The sequence below is a fragment of the Cornus florida genome, unplaced genomic scaffold, assembly GCF_030987335.1.
Source record: "Cornus florida cultivar Cherokee Brave unplaced genomic scaffold, ASM3098733v1 CherokeeBrave_3.0.0_Hap2_Chr11, whole genome shotgun sequence".
Taxonomy (NCBI): domain Eukaryota; kingdom Viridiplantae; phylum Streptophyta; class Magnoliopsida; order Cornales; family Cornaceae; genus Cornus; species Cornus florida.
In genome coordinates, this window is record NW_026775581.1 from 128,015,663 (window position 1) to 128,032,902 (window position 17,240).

At 38.4% G+C, this 17,240-nt stretch overlaps 1 protein-coding gene across 1 annotated transcript; it reads right to left on the minus strand.

Moving 5' to 3' along the window:
* Positions 1–1,362: 1,362 nt before the first annotated feature.
* On the minus strand, positions 1,363–16,487 carry LOC132282532 (zinc finger CCCH domain-containing protein 44). The gene is made up of 10 exons (XM_059784254.1): positions 15,754–16,487; positions 15,475–15,554; positions 11,966–12,150; positions 8,269–9,190; positions 7,992–8,119; positions 7,122–7,181; positions 6,969–7,019; positions 6,679–6,749; positions 4,781–4,932; positions 1,363–4,659 (listed from the first exon to the last, which is right to left on the minus strand). Exons 1-10 carry the CDS (start codon positions 16,155–16,157, stop codon positions 1,499–1,501), a joined length of 5,214 nt encoding a protein of 1,737 aa, XP_059640237.1. The 5' UTR covers positions 16,158–16,487; the 3' UTR covers positions 1,363–1,498.
* Between the last annotated feature and the right edge of the window lie 753 nt (positions 16,488–17,240).

The following is a 17,240-nucleotide window of genomic DNA, read 5'->3' on the forward strand; positions in this document are numbered from 1 at the left end:
GGTTTGCAGGTCGTACACAAATTTTGGTTTTGCATCCCGGGGACGGTTTACCATGGCGGAAAAAAAGATCCCGACTAAACAGGCTTTTTCGGCGGTGATGAAGGAACTGGTGGACAAGAGCTTTCAGAAAAGTGTCGCTGATTAAGGACCTCCTTCGGGTTACTTGCGATGGAAAAAGATTGAATAAGTTTCCCTATATTCCCATCTGCACGTAACCACGGCCCGTAGAAGTCTGCCCGGTGCAATGGCGAAGCACTAATCTTCAATTTAGAGGAACAAGAAGATTCAGTATGTCCTAGCTTCCCACAAAAATAACAAAAGAGATGTAACTTTTCATAGAGAAATGGGGCCCAAAACGGAAGTTTCTTACTCGATTGGAGTTGGACACCTCTGTGAAGCGGTTGTGTAATATCAATTTCTACTCTGAGGCGAAGAACACAATCACCGCCCTCTAAACCCTTGTCACGAATCTTCACCTTTAAACATTTCCCAGCATCTTTAGCAATCCCTTCCCCTACAGCATAAGTGAGGAAGGGTGGTTCGAGGTCAAGGACTTGGATCCAAAATTCCGTCTTGGTGAAGAAAGAATCAGTAAAAGACAACCCCCTCATGCCATGGCTTGAGAACCATAAGATGACCTTCAAAGTGCCAAGGCCCATTTTGCAAAATTTTCAATCGATCCTCTTCATCCGGAATCAAGAGTTGAAAATAATTTGGCCCCACATGATAGACTTCCATAGAATCTTCAATATCCCACAGTTTCCCCAATGTTTGGGAAAAATCCAGTGAGCCTCCAGGGTGCGATCCGTCACTCTGCAGCATAGAAGCCAGTTGGGAATCCATGAGAGGGAAAAGAGGGATAAACAAAGAATAGAAAAGAAATCTGCAATTAGATCAGGGAAAGAGAGTCCACTCAAAAGGAAAGAGTAAAGGGGTCTGTTCAGAGATCAAGAAACTGATACACATGGAAAGGGGCCACGAAAAAGGAAAGAAAAAGTGGTAAAGAAAATCAGTGTTACTACTCCAAACTCAATCAAATCAATTGTTTGCATAGAAGCGTACTTCATGTCCATGCCAACAACACTATATCACATAGTACATACACCTTCATTTAAATGTTAGGTCTAATCAAATCAAGAATTGCCGCGATGGTCCAGCAACAAGTCTGTCGAAATGACAACAAAATTTTCAGCATCCATACAAAAGAAAAAAGCAGCAAAACCAAGAATTTGAAGAAAAATGTTCCTTGTTTTCTAAGGCTCAAGTATCAGCCAATATGCATGCGGAACATTTCTTACTCTAGTGCTCCTAACAAATGGGTGTGATTTAATCAACTCAAAAATGTAGAACAGAACAGGTAAGTTATTCAAAGAAAAATTGTATAATGCCATTAAAACTGATATTTTCAGTCAAGTGTCATCAACATGTAGACCGACTTCCTCTAAAGAATGATTGTACATAAATATTAATTGTGGCAAACTACGGTGGAACTTCACCATCATCGGTGCAGATAGTCACACGATGCTCCCTTCTTGCAGTATCCCCTCTCATAAAATTTACATACTCGTTCTTTGAGATTAGGCCTAGGATAACTTCCACCACCGACCGATGACTGACAGCTCCATGAGAACCTACCCCTTCCAAATCCTGAATTCCCAGCCTGATGAACCCGGTCTCTTGGAGCAGTAAATCTCTCACCACCATATTTTGGCCGATTCTCCTGCCCTGTATTGCGGGCTGAAGCACCCAGATTCATGTTTGCATTTCCAATTGCTGTCTCCTGACCAGTTCCTCTATTCATTTTCGTAATTCTTCGAACTGGTCCGCCACAGTCCAAGTCCATATCTTCTGACCCTGCTCCTCTAACAGTATTTATGTCAACCATTTTCTGACTCGTGGTGGATGGAGCCGGTGGCTGAATATTTGAACCAGATTCACTGTGATTCAGTGGAACATCAATGGGCTTTGTTTCTCCATCGACTTCAGCATTTGTAGAAGATTGCCCACCAGAACTCTTTACAGGATCAACATAACCCTGAGATAGCCCAAGTGGAACATCAATGGGCTTTGTTTCTCCATCAACTTCAGCACTTGTAGAAGATTGCCCACCAGAACTCTTTACAGGATCAACATAACCCTGAGATAGCCCAAGTGGAACATCAATGGGCTTTGTTTCTCCATCGACTTCAGCATTTGTAGAAGATTGCCCACCAGAACTCTTTACAGGATCAACATAACCCTGAGATACCCCAAGTGGAACATCAATGGGCTTTGTTTCTCCATCGACTTCAGCATTTGTAGAAGATTGCCCACCAGAACTCTTTACAGGATCAACATAACCCTGAGATAGCCCAAGTGGTTCATCTATCATTATAGGTTCAGAAGGTAACTGTATGTCCGCAGTGGAGCTCAAAGCATCACTTTTTCCCGTATCAGCCGTAGGGCTCAAACCCTCAATGGAACTAAAACAATCATTTCTAGAACCCTGAATCATGTCCCCACCATAGCTCATTGCTGAAGTAGGGGAAGCCAAGCCGCATTGGGACTCCATCGCATCTACTTCAGCCAACAGATCTGAGACTGATTCCTCTGCCAAAGTGCTAAACTCAATGGGTTCGGCAACAATTACCTGCCAGCTAGATGCAGGATGGGATGGAGAAGAATGAATAAGTTGCTCACTATTTGGTGTTGGAGAAGCAACAAGATCACTAATTGGTTCAGGCACCTTCAACGAAGACACAGATGCAAGACCAGAGTCCATTTCCTCATCGGAAGGTTTTGTTGGAGTAGGAGAATATCCTCCCCACTCATCAGCTATTTCAGGCAGTTGTACCCCATCACCCACCACTAGACTAGAAGCACTGCTCCAGCTAGGGCCTGAATCTTGAACAATAAAATTTGAAGACACGGATGGCTTGTTTTCAGCAGCCTCACCTTTCTCATCCCCATGGCTAGACTTTGGTGTGGGACTTGGCAAACCTGGAACATGTGAATCTTCTTGTGTGGGACTAGGTAGATCTGGAATATGTGAATCTTCTTGTGTGGGACCAGGCAGAGCTGGAATATGAGAATCTTTTTGTGTGGGACTTGGCAAACCTGGAATATGTGAATCTTCTTGTGTGGGACTAGGCAGATGTGGAATATGTGAATCTTCTTGTTTGGGACTAGGCAGATCTGGAAGATGTGAATCATCTTGTGTGGGACTAGGCAGATCTGGAAGATGTGGATGTGAATCTTCTTGTGTGGAATTAGGCAGATCTGGAAGACGTGAATCTTCTTGTGTGGGACTTGGTGGATATGAAAGATGTGAATCGTCTTGTGTGGGACTTGGCAGATCTGGAATATGTGAATCTTCTTTATGAACATTCGACATAACAGACTGCTTGTTTTCAGTAGCCTGACCTTCCAATTCCTCATTGTTGATCTTAGGTGTTGGACTAGGCAAATTTTGGATGTCAGCTTCACAATTCTGTTCTGGAGAATCAGTTGACTTGGCCACAGAAGCAAAACTGGATTTAGAATCCCAGTTGTTGGAAGAAAAATTAACAGGTAAGGGCTTCCAGCTTTGTCCAGAAGATTGGCCTGAATGGCCTTGACCATTAGATTGGTTCTCGTGACACTGTCCACCTGTAGGCTGAAAGGTTTCAGGTGAATTCAAATTTTCATGAATTGGACCAGAGTTCCATGTTTCGCCCTCTAGACCTCCTCTTTCTTGATGTGATGCAGTTCCATACTGATGCTCAGAAATTGTGGACAAGGGAAGCTGACTATGCACTTGGGACTGGTCAGAACAGGAACTATTACCCTTGAATGAGTCCCGACATAGAGAAGAACTTCCAGCCTGTAGATCCTTGGAATTAACAACAGGTGTAGTCCAGTTGGAAGAATGTGAACCCCAAACATTGCTACCTCCAAATTCATCTTTAGCATTGGAATGGGATTTTCCATCGTAACAGTTCCAGCTCCCCTCACTTTCTTTGCTATTTAACCCAGGTGTATTCATATTCCCGTTCCACCTGCCATCAGATATATGTGATCTACTGTCACAGGCACCTCCAACTTCCTGAGACTGTAAAGATATTTCATACGGTGATGGCAACGCTTTATGGAACTGCCCATTCAATACATCAGTCAAAAGTAAGGATTCACTTTCTTTATCATTGATGCCCCATATTCTCATATCAAGTGGAAAGTATCCTGTTGTACTCCACTTGCGCAGCTGCACCATACAAAATGGTCCTTGAATCTTTCCATTTGGGTCCCGGTAGTGCCACAATTTGTCTGTTTCATAATCATTGACAGATGGTGCCATCTCGATAGAGAGAGTTGCACTTGAAGTTTCTGATGCAACCCCAGAGAATGATCCGGACCTCACCACAGCTTGATTATTCCACTTACCAATCGCTGAACCAGCAGAATCAACATGATTTCCAGGTTTCTCCAAACCATTTGATCCACATGCATCTTTTCTCTCATTACAGGTAGGATCTTCTTTATTTGGGTACCATGTAGTACATGTGTTTCTGTTACGCTCACAGGTGATTAATTTTTTCAATGCCCTGCCACCTTTATCACTGGAAGTATCACCTACTTTTCGGGGAGAAATTGACTCCCTTCTATTCCTACTGAATCCAGAATATTTTGGACTCACATATTTATCTGCACATACATCAGCAGAAGTAACCAATAAGTAACAATAATAAATAAATAAAAAGGAACAAAACCAAACAAATAGTAGGAAAAGATAAAAGTTCCATATCCGTAAGGCAATGTGATGGACCTTGTTTCTTATCACTAAATTCTCCACCGTCTTCAGATTCATAATTTGGATCCATATTTGGATCAGCATGTACTTCTGGAATTTCATGTAGCCTGCGCTGACGTTCCTCAGATGTCTTCAGAAGCTGTAATTTCTCTACACACTCTCTAAGCGTGGTATTTGTCAAGGAAAACCAAATAAATACACCAAATTCCCGACGTAACATATATGTAGTGAATGGAGCAGTAAGTATTAGGAATCACCCGCAACATTGTCATTACTGTGAAATCTATAGTTCCTCAATGCACTGTTGATTGTGATAATAAACAGGAAAATTAATGAAAACTTGGGATGTTAAGTTGGAATCACCATTGCGCGAACGAAACCCAAGCTTTCTTTTATTTACCTCCAACTACTAGGCATGTATATAAAGCATTAACGTAACCTCTTATGAAATGGTTGTATTATAGTAGAGAACGTTGACAGTCAAGAAAAAAGAGAAACAATATGCATAGACCATTGCCCGTTTTGAGTATTGATGAATGAGCTGCAAGGCAACATGATACAATAAACTATAGTTGCAATACTAAGAAGCTAAAGTAGCACCAATCAAGGAGAAGATGAGCAAATGGGAGAAGGTAGTTAGGTTTGTGAGAACTTATAATTCCATGCTTCACTAATTCCTATAATTCCCCCAAATCACACCATAGCAGGGCAGTCAACTCATCTTAATTAGCATCACGAGATATTCCATGTAGACAAAAGTTTTTAAAGGAAGGTACATCTGATCCAACCCCATAAGAGTAGGAATACCACTGAATGATATTCCATAGATTCACAAGAGATTTTGGAGAGAAATACACGAACCCTAACTTGCACAATTCATTAGCTTAAAAATAATGGAGACTGGTACTTCACTGTAGCATTTATGATGCTACATTCATTTTCTGAACTGCAAATTACATCAGTAGACAGTAAGGTTAATTAGCTAATCTGAGAACCCGGTAGTAAATAAGTTATGTCACAGTTAATCAACTGAACCTACCAACCCAAGTTTTAACTTGATTAAAATTTATTAGTTAATAATTTATTTATTTTTTATCTTTCAAATTATATTAGTTTACCATTTTTTAACTAGTTATTTGATATTTTGAAATAGAGAAAAAAAGTCTTGACAGGTTGATCAGGATGTGTCAATTTTGGACCAGGTTTTCATTAATCAACCCAAAACATGTCCGGTTCAGGTTGGACACTTTTGAACCCAATCACCCAACTTGTTGCCATCCCTAAACAAGTAGCTCAAATTGAATTACAAAGGTTACTCTCAGAAATTGAATGAACCTATTGTACAATCTTGAATTAATAATAGTCAGACTCATGGAAAGTTTTGCCTTGTACTCTGTCTAGAATACATTGGACGGTAACTCAACATATCTTTTCCGTAACCTACTTGGCCTTCTCTCTTTTGAACTTGCAATATATACAGCTCAAAATATGTAACTAACTATCTTCGCAATCATTTGACTCCATTGCACATGAAGAATCTAGTCTTCACTCATCTAGTTATGAATGCTAAGTTCACTACACTAGAGTGGCACACCCCCATCAAAACATACTCCAGCTGTGCTTAATCTATGAAAGAGGAAATGAAAACTTACAAGTTTACCGTAACTAAATCAGCCTAGTTAGACATTTGTCCTAAATGACAAACATATATCACGTGAAATCATCTATTATACAGCACAACAGCTCGGTAGGAAAGCATGAAAAACTTATATAAGCAAGTTTTCACTCTCTCTCTCTCTCCTAGGGTTGCTTCAGCTGGGCTTTTAAAATCAATAATACATCTGAAATAAACATTACTCGATTTTATTAACAAGCAACCAGTCAAAAATACAATCAAATAGTCAAAAGGATATTCCTTTTTATGCCCCTTTTCACTTGCTCTATCACGAAGATGATTAAGGCGGAATATCTCTGTTTCCAGCCACTGCATAAAAATATGGCATCATGAACAGCAGCAGGGTAGGTTCAGGAACCAATCTCACAGTTTATAAGTTAGTTGAAAGTTGAAACACTAAGCATTACAATATGAAGTGAAGAAAAATTAAAGCAAATTGGAAAGAAATAAAAATTGGTCTCAACTTCGACATCAGCATGCATAATATGCCATATTTTATGCATTACAATTGAAAGCTAAGAAACTTACATCATTGAGTTTCACTGCCCGGAGTGCCATTGCTTTCTCCTGTACGTCACCCTGCATGCAGGCATGAAATCTTCTTAGCAAAAAGTGGTACATACATATATATATATATATATATATATATATGTTGTAGAAGCAACACTAACATGCACTTACCACAGTCAACCGTTTAACGAGTCCACATTTTATACTCTGACGTAAACGTCTGCATTCATCCTGGTAATATTATAGTACATCAAAATAAAGAAAATGATAAATAAATAAATATTATCCTGTAAAATGGTGCAGACTTTATATTTTCAACAATGCTCCAGATTACCACACCTGATCAGACAGTCTGGAATACCCAAAAATTTGTGTATGAAATTAGAGGGCTCAGAATAAAGAAAATCTTATCCCCAAAATGGAAGGATATTAATTGTTCTTAAAATGAAACTTTTTTTTAACATATAAAAATGAAGCTTTACAATACCAATGCAATATTGTACAATCTGTGTCATTCTTGTGTTTCTTAGTTTTAAAATAAAACATTTTTCTTCTTTCCTTTTCTTTTTTCACTCTTTTTTTCGGTGACATATTGGTTTTCCAACAATACATCCATGTCAGCCCTAAGTTTCAGAAAAAGCTAGATGACATTCCCTTCCGTTGGAAAATACGTGATATTCATGGTCAAAAGGAACAGCAAAAATTATTTCCGTTGTATGGACACTGGGCTTAGCTACCTACAATTGACAAAATACTGGAAAGGGACTGTCGGCAAAAAAATAAGGAACAAAGGATGAAAAGAAGTGCCTCTAGAATGTTGTATGACAAATTGACAATAAAACACATCATATTGAACCTAACTACCTAAGACCTTTGCCGGTGCCTCAAACCAACTCGGGTCCCCCATTGGGGTTAATTGTCCACATATTATCAAGAAAAACATAAAAATAAAAATTAAAAAGCTAGAAATTTATATCATTTTACTGTTTGAAGTCAAACAAATATGAAACTAGGAAATAGGAATGTAGTTTGTTTAATCACCTCAGAGAACTCTTGATTTGAAATTGCATCAATTAATACAGCCTCTTTCTTGTCTAAGTTTAATATATCGAGCATGACATCCACTGCTCTTTCGCCAAGTTTATATGGTACAGCCACCTTACTTGTACCTGATGCAAAATATCAACCCTTTCACAATGTATCATTTCTCGTTCTTTCTTTTTTTTCCTCCTCTTATCCAACTAGAAAATTATGTCTGATTAGAAGTGAACAAAATTGTTTAAATAATTGCTGCATATAAAAAGTTATGCGCATATACCTACAACTTGTACAAGCCTATACATATCTTGCTTCTGATCGGTGCTGGAAATTCTTATTCGCACAATTGACCCAATAACCTTATCATGGAATTTTGCATTATCTTCTATTAGACTCTCCATTAAATTACGCCGCAAGTAAATCAAGTTGATGTTGTGAACATCAATTGCAGCATATTCATCCGGACTGGGCTGTGGTACTCTTTCTTCACCCTTTTTACGAGTCTTACGTCTCTTCTCATTGCCCATCATCAGTAGGTTGTCACTGTTGTCGTCAGCCTCTGCTGGGCTCACAATGGCATCAACAATGCTGTACTGAATAAAGGCATTTTTCTGGGGATCCTCCTTTATAAGAAAGTGAAATTCAAGAAGCTTTAACATTTCAAAATGACCCACGCGTGGTTTCCCAAACAGATTTTTAAGCCTTAAATCACAAATGATTTGACTTTTCCGGTGAGGATCACGAAGATTGTTTCTCTTTATATAGTCCAGCAAAAGAGCCTGGACATCAAACTGAGAAAGAACAGATGTATCACCATTCTTCATGTGGGCAACAAATTCCAAGAGTTCTTTAGATGCCCAATCCGTGCATCCAACTGAAGTTGTGCCTTTATCTGTACTTGATTTATAAATGCTCAAAGAGTCCTTGTTGAGAAACTCCGGGTGGTCCTTGGTCTTTCTTCTTTTAGAACTATTTGCCTCCAGATGTCCAGAGGAGCTGTCTGAAATAGAACCTTTGCCATCACTAGCACCATAATGTAAATCCAATGATTGCCCCTGGCAACCCATAGTACCAACTCCTTTCCAGGGATTCTTAGCTTGGGTGAGCTCATTTAAATTTAAAGATAGCTTTCCTTTCAAGTAAATCCAGTATACCTTGAAAAGATACTCCCAGCTACTTTTGTCGTCAAAATCTACTTGAGCCTGCACAAGTTACACAGAAAGGCATGAAGATGGAAATAGGATAGCCAAAGAACTACAAACTGAAGTATATGTTTGAGACATACTTTGATTTTTATTATAATAATAATTAATTTCATTTTGATAAGTAGAGCCATTCTTTAATTTGAGTGAGATACTACTGACTCCAACATCAATCCCTACTCAGTAGGCCATTAACTACAACCCTACTTGTTTCAATTTTCTTTTCTTTTTCACCCTGCTGACGTCAACACCAGCATTTACTTTTGTAGAACTGTTGCATTTCTTATCTTCATCAGTTCCTGTTGTCCTGATATTGCAATCTGTTATCTAGTTTCAGATACGAGCATTGCCAGCACAGGACGAATAGGCTCACAAACTGTGCCCAAGTGTGATGGCAGCCAACTTAAGAAACTATTGTGCCCCAATACCTTAATAAAATAAAATAAAAGCAAGAACACGATAAGCGAATTGGCAATCAAGGAGAAGTGCAATGATGTCTAAACAAAAGGCGCACAAAAGGATCTAGCTAGAGATAGCAGTTTCACCCGCCCCATCCCTAATGTAGCGGGTAGGGACACACTTTATAGGGCTAGTGCGGGTATGGTAAAAAAACCTTAAACCTGACTTGGGTTTTGGGCGGGGATGGTTCTCCCTCCCCCACCCCAGATACAACAAAAACCATACATATATATATGTGGTATCTCTTATATTCACAATATTGCTACTAGTATATATATCTCATATTCTCTCGAACGAAACCCTACCACCATCCTCCCCGCAACCCCAACCCCCCCCCCCCCCCCCCCAAGCGCGAAACAGCCACTCCTCACCTCACCCTTCTGTCCTTTCTTCTCCAAGCCTCTCTTACGATTCCACCAATAGCTGACTCCCACAAGCCTCCCTCTCACAGTCACATCTCGTTCATCGATGGTGAAGAAGACGACGAGGAGGAACATCCACCGCCACCGGAAGAGGTGACAGCATGATCTATTTCGAACATAACCACTGGTACTTCCACCTCTCCTTCATAGTAGTATATGTGCGTATGAATATATTTATTTACGATTTGATGTTTAATGGCTTGTTTGGAGTTTGTTGTGAAAATAGGTTTGACAAGGAGACTGTGAAAATCGGGGCGGGGATGGGATGGCTAAACCATGATCCATGGACGGGATGGGGTTGGGATTTGAAATTAGTCCAGTGTTATGGGCAGGGTTCATTGATCAAGGCTTGACAGAAGAACTTTATAAGTTTCCAAAAATTGAAGATAGAGATCAAGAATATTATTTCTTTTTCCGCTTTTGTGTTAAGCTTATCAATTTTATGGGATGGGGTTTTTTCTTCACAGGGCGACGTAGGGTTTGGGCTAACCGTTCCAAATCCACCCCATTGCCATGCCTAGATCTAGTAAAATCCTTCTTCCTTGATTACAACAGAAATCCAGAAAGGAGCACCCAATATCTGCTGCCCAAATGTAGAAAAGAAGAGAGACAATAGAAGGAATGATCAATAACCAGTAGGAAATGTTAACTGCTATACTTGGAAACCGCAATTATATAAATGAAATAGAAGTAAAGATATTAACTAAGACAACCGCAATTACATAATGAAATAGAAGGTAAGATTTTAACTAAAACAAACAGAGTATATCAATTGAAAAAGAAATAACTGATCCATGATGAGCATGTTTTAACTTTTAAGACGAATTCAGCTGAATAACATGATGGCGTAAGATAAGAAGCAATCCAAAAGGTAAAGTGAATGGACAATAAACCAACTCCTTTTTAAGACGTACCCCTAGATTACACACACACATTCTCTCTCTCTAGATGGATTGCGCGAATCCACATTGGCCAATGACTATTGGACCTGCACATATTATATGTACAAACGTTTACATAATGAGTCACTCCTTAATAGAGCTCTTATCCCTGCGGGTCACCCAAGTACAGTCTATTCCTAACACAGTCACCCAAATGAAAGTGGTGTATGTTGCCCATGGGTCACCCAATTAGCAGTATGCGAGTCACCCAAAGATATAAGGTTCATTCCCCGACGATCCCCCAACTTCGCCACCAAGGTCTTCAAACAATCTTTTCCATAGAATCACTAGAAGAAGTGTAAAGACCTCTAAACGGAGTCATCCAAATAATAGTGGTTTTCCCACAAAGCTACATGAAAATGTACGAGGTCTTTCTATTTGGAATCACCTAAATAATAGAACATGGTGTGAATGTATGGAGTCATCCAAGTAATAGTATTCAAGTAGTCTTTTCCCCGACAGAGGCACTGATATTACATGGAACACGAAATCTTCCATTATGGTCACACGTAATGGTATCCCACACAAAGTCACCCTTGGCCACGAGTTAGGAGAGATTTTCCCAAATGGATTCAACCAATATTAGGAGTATAATCTGTACATAGTCTCCCGACAAAGTGTGTACAAGATCGTCCCCCTTGGAATCACACAGATGAGCATCCAAATGATCTTAATACCAGTCACTAGACCCACTGTCATAAGGTCCTCGTCAGGAATACACCCATAAAAGAAACAAAATAAATAAAAATCAGGTTTGGGTCACCCCACAGTTTGCAATGACGTGCAAATAGAGAGAGAGAGAGAGAGAGAGAGAGAGAGAAAAAAAAAAAAAAAAAAAAAACCTATTCCATCTTGATTATTACGAGCTTAATCTTATCAAAGGAAAATATAGTTTGAGGAAGCAATAACATGATAAGCTCGACCATATGCCAAATAGATAAGATTGTACATACCGATTCCTTGTTTCCTTCTTGATTTTCAATCAGCATAACAGTTCTCATGCATGTTGTGCAAAATCCTTTGTTCCCCCTTACACATAGGTAATCAGCATCTTTAGTGCATCCCTTGCACAATGAATATGTGCAAGTGTAGCACATATAGTGGGCAGCCTTCTGACAGCTACTGCAGATATGCCAACCTGAAATTTATTACAGAACCAATAAATTAGTTAATCATGCAATCTTAAGATTAGCACTAATTTTAATAATGGAGATTCAAAAAATAAATAAATAAATAAAGGTAATAAAATAGACGTCAGAAAAGATAGTCGGCACCAGAAGGAACAAAGTTCAGTTTCAGTAAAAGCCTAAATGGTCAGATATGCAATTAACAAATTGCCATACACACAATTCAACAATACAAGGAATTATGATCTCAGCACAAAGAAGGATAACGTAACCAGTAATATAGACATTCAAGTCTACCAAGGAAAAATTTAAACAGATACGCACAAAAAAGTTCCAACATCCTGAACTTAAATTTTAACCCGATTGGCAACAACCCATTGCATAACACCCAAAGAGCCTCTAGATCTTTAAAGGATGATGGATAATCAAATGCTAGATAATCTCAAAGCGACATAAACAATGAAAATAGTATAGTGTTTTATAGAAGTCCGAAACACTATTATCCAGAAAACAAAAAAGAAAAAGAAAATTAAAATTATACAGAATTTTGCAAGATAATTAATGATGATGATAGTAATAATAATAATAATAATAATTCCATACTTCAACCTCTCCAAAACTTAATCTGACTTCATTATTGACTAAAAAATCCATTCATCTTAGCATTTTATTGTCTTTTTTATAAGATTTTGGTATGATTTACTTTGAATTGGTATCATAAAGCAAAGGACTGGAACCAACTGCCACATCTGGGTTCCAAATTAACCCAAATAAGTAACCCACTTGACATTTCAATCAGGGATAAAAGCTAAGTGAAAAGCTAGAATAAATCCCTTTTGTAGAAATGCTAAACATTGTACAGAGATTCAAATTTTGAATTATTTATTTTATGGGTCACTTCATTTTCCCAGAGGAGAACATTAGTAACAACCATCACCCTGCGAAGTGTAACTGTTGCCCAAAAAGAATAAAACGTCACTTGTCTACAATTTTAGGGCACTACAACAACTAAAACAAAAGACATATTACTTATTTGGGGTACCTCTTGCTCATCCATTCAAACTTCATAACTAGCTTTAAAAATTGTATTAATTCATTTTTTTAACTAAATGAACTTGAAAGCACAAAATGAAAAGGATGAATATTAATCACTGTATCCCATCTATGAAGGGTGCCAAGAGGGGAAGATTGAAGATAAACCAAAAAATTGGTATTATTTTGTCTAAAGTGACTGCTTATAGACTCGAATTTGTGTCCTCAAGAAGAACATGCTAAATGATTGGAGGTGACAAATAACACACCCGTTGCTCAATAGGCTTGAATCTGGACTTTTAAACTTGATTTGACCAGTGATATTTTACATACCGAGTAATGCAATCAGCTTATGAAAGAAAAATAAAATCAGTAAGAAGGGAAAACAAAGAGCAACTTCAAGCTTAAAAAAAATAGCTCAAACACCCACAACTCAATCTCAAAGAAAGGGAGAGGTAAAAGCTGCTGAAGCAGGATGAATATATTGATAAATCGTCAAAATTTGGTGATTGCTACTTGAAAAACCCCTTTTATAAGACACAAGGGATGCCCTAGCAAGATTTAATCCTAGCCCTTCATGTAAACATAATCTAAGAGATAGAATTTTGTTCAGCATAATTTTTCCATTATTTTTTTTTTTTTTTTTTTTTTTTTTTTTTTTTGATAAGTGAAATTTTGTCCAGCATAATTAAAAAGCTAAAATGACAAGACAGCCCTTAAATGGTCACATGACTCACTTAAAAGGCACGTGAAAAATAAAATAAAATCGCGATGACAATAACGCCATGTTTGGTGTGAGTGAATAGAATCAAATGAAGCGGAATGGAATGCTTTTGTTTCCATTCTTTAGTTCGGTAACTAATTTAAAGTTGGAATGATGATTCTTGACCATTCTCCGATAATGATGATTCCCACTAATTCATTCCACTTTCCAACAAAAGGAATGGCTATTCCATTCCCACTTTAAAAAAAAAAAAAAAAACATTTGATGAAATTGACAGTCGTCATCAAAACGGTGGCTCCACCGAAGCACCATGACTAGTTTTCAGTCTCACGGCAGCGAAATTTCACCTTCTCAAATTGAAGCGTCTCAGGCTTCCCGCGGATATATAACATTTTAATTCTTAGGGGAAACGTAACTTTCCACAACGGTAATTTTCAGAAGGCATCAGCCGTTAAGGTGTCTGTTGTCAAGGGTTGTTTGTACATTAAGAACTCAGAAAAAGGACTCGTGTTCTCTTCTTTCTGCAAAAACGTTATTCTATTTTCAATGGCCTTCTTTATTTAGTTTTTTTTAACTGGATAAAAGTTGATGTTAATACGCTGAAGTCACCAGAGATTGGGATACTGCCACCTCTTTATTTGAAACGATTCCCACGCGCTCTCTCTAATTTACACCAACCAATGGCTCCTTTTTTCATCTTCTCTCTCGCTGACATAAAGGTAGATCAGGTTCTTTTCTCTTTCTTTTCTTCTCAAGTACCAGTCTTGAACCCTTGACCTTGGGGTTGGTTCTTTTCTCTTTCATTTGCTATTATGAGCACATTGTTACCCCACGCATACATATACATATATATATATATATAAACATGCTAACTTACCAAAAAAATATTTAAACATGCTAATTTGAGTGTTACATATATATATATACACACGTATATGTACTGAAAATGAGTGGCCTAGGAAATTTTGAAGAATCCTATGTATGTATGTGCATATTGGTTGAAAAACTCACTTTTAGTTTAATTGTAATTGTCACTATTTTTAAATTTTCTGACCACGGAAACTTTTCATAGTATGAAATTATGGACAATACTAGGTCCTCACTAGTTTATATATAAGTGCATTTCTTGAAAGTCTTCCTTACGTTTGTAGAACTTTTTCAAAAACTTCCCTACAAGTGCAGTTGGACCGTCCACCCATTCCAAAATGTTTCTTAATTGTTTCAACTTAATTTTATTGAAAGATTTGCATCAGCTTCCTAAACGAGTTTCTAGAGGAATAGAATTCACCCTCAACTAAGTGTCAACAATCCAGGAATGGATATGTACAACTTCATAGATGGAAAGATCAAAATTCGAAACTCTATTATTGAATGAACTCTAGAAGATAAGATGGCAATGTTTGAGTTCTTACAAGGTACAACTTCCACCATATATATCATGCAAGATAAATAGAGCAAAATCAAACCAAATGCCAACATATACCATAAATGAACTTTTAAGAATCTACATAAAGCACATGCCACAAATGCCAACCAATACATAAATGAAGTTTTAAGGATCTACATATAAAGCACATACCGCAATTCCAGCGAGCCTTGGATCGAAAGAATGCCTCATCCCGCTTAATACAAGAAGGATGGTATGCCTTGGGACAGCCCCTAACAAGCAATAACCAAGAATGAATAATCAAGTACAGCACTGACCTTAGTGAATGTCAGGTTTTCATTTCGAAAGTACCTTCGTTTGAGCAAAATCGCAGCAAATTTTGTTATCAAAAGCAAAAAAGGGCTTCCAAGATGCTACGAAATCGAAATCTAAATTAATGAACACGGACTAAACCCTAACAAATGGACTCACCGGCGATCGCAGAGCACCAGACTTCCACCATCGAAACATATAAAACAGACATCCTCTTCTTCGTTGTTGTTCTTCTTCGGAGGGGGCGATTTCACCTGGCCCTTGGGCGGCCTACCTCGCTTCCTCTTCAAAACTCCCTCGTCTTTCACTTCCGCTTCCGCTTCCGCTTCCGCGTTCGTCTTCGTCTCCGCGCCGGCCTTCGGACGAGCTCCTCCGCCACCGACCACAGAATCCGTCTCCACAATCGCAGGAGCTCCAACGAGCTGCGAATCGTCAAATTCGTGAATCGGCTCACATCCGTCCATGTTCCGGAGCTCTAAAGTCTGCACAGTTTCTTCGAGACTTTGGTTGTGGGCTTCCATGTGAGGCCTGTAGAGACCTGAAGCCGAATCTTCTTCTTCCATGGAGAATCGAATCTTCTGAGACCATTATCAGAACCCTAGATTCCTCAATTCGGTTAAGGTTCTGAGCTCTGGTCGATGGCACATCAAGAAATACGAAGGAGAAAGTCAAACCGACGTCGTTTTGGTTGGGGTAGGAAGTTCACAACAAGAAGAAAGCACAGATACACACATACATACACTATATGTGTGTGTGTGTGTATATATGTATCTGAATAGAGAGAGAAAGAGATAGAATAGGTGCCGTTGTGCAATTGGGTAGGTGCAGATGGTAGAATTGTTTGGGTTGGGGGAAAGAGTCTTACGAGAGAGAGAGAGTCAAACGCGGCTGATGGTGTTGTAAGTTCTTGCTTGGCAACACGTGATTTGAGTTTTATTTAGCTGTGGGAAGTAACAGTGGTGCGGTCGGTCGGTCAGTCAGTCGGTCAGAAGTATCAACAACAAAACAAGGGTCCGGGTTTCGCCTCATGCCATGTCCTCATTCGACCTTTTGTCTGCTAGTGTCAAGGGTCTGATGATGACCAAATGAAATCCAAGCGCTAGATTAACTGCACCTCTGTCTCCTTTTTCCCTTCTTTTACCGTAAAGTCCGTTCCAAAAAATTTTGCTTTTTTTTCCTCCCATTAAAACTCTAATACTATAAAAATATATATATATATTATATTTTATACCATTTATTCTAATCCTAATTAAGATTCTATTTTTATTATTATTTCTTTTTTACTTTTTAAAAAATATATAAAATAAATAAACAGACCAATTAATTAATGAGCACATGGGAAAATGAATACAACAACTCACTTATTTCAAAATACAATCTGCTATCAATAGAGCCTAACAAATGGAGTTATGGAGTAAAATAAATAAATACTACTTCAAGCAAAAGGTGTAATCAAAGGTAGGAGGCAACATTTGCACTCCACGTGTTTGCTTTTATATTAAAATAATACAGTTATCTCTAAACTATAGGTTGAAAATGACAATTTTCTAATTTTGAACTGTGAGAATGAAAAACAGTTAACGCATTTATGGAAAACACATTCATGAAGAAGTTGGTTCGCCAGGTAGCATTAAATATGTGGATTA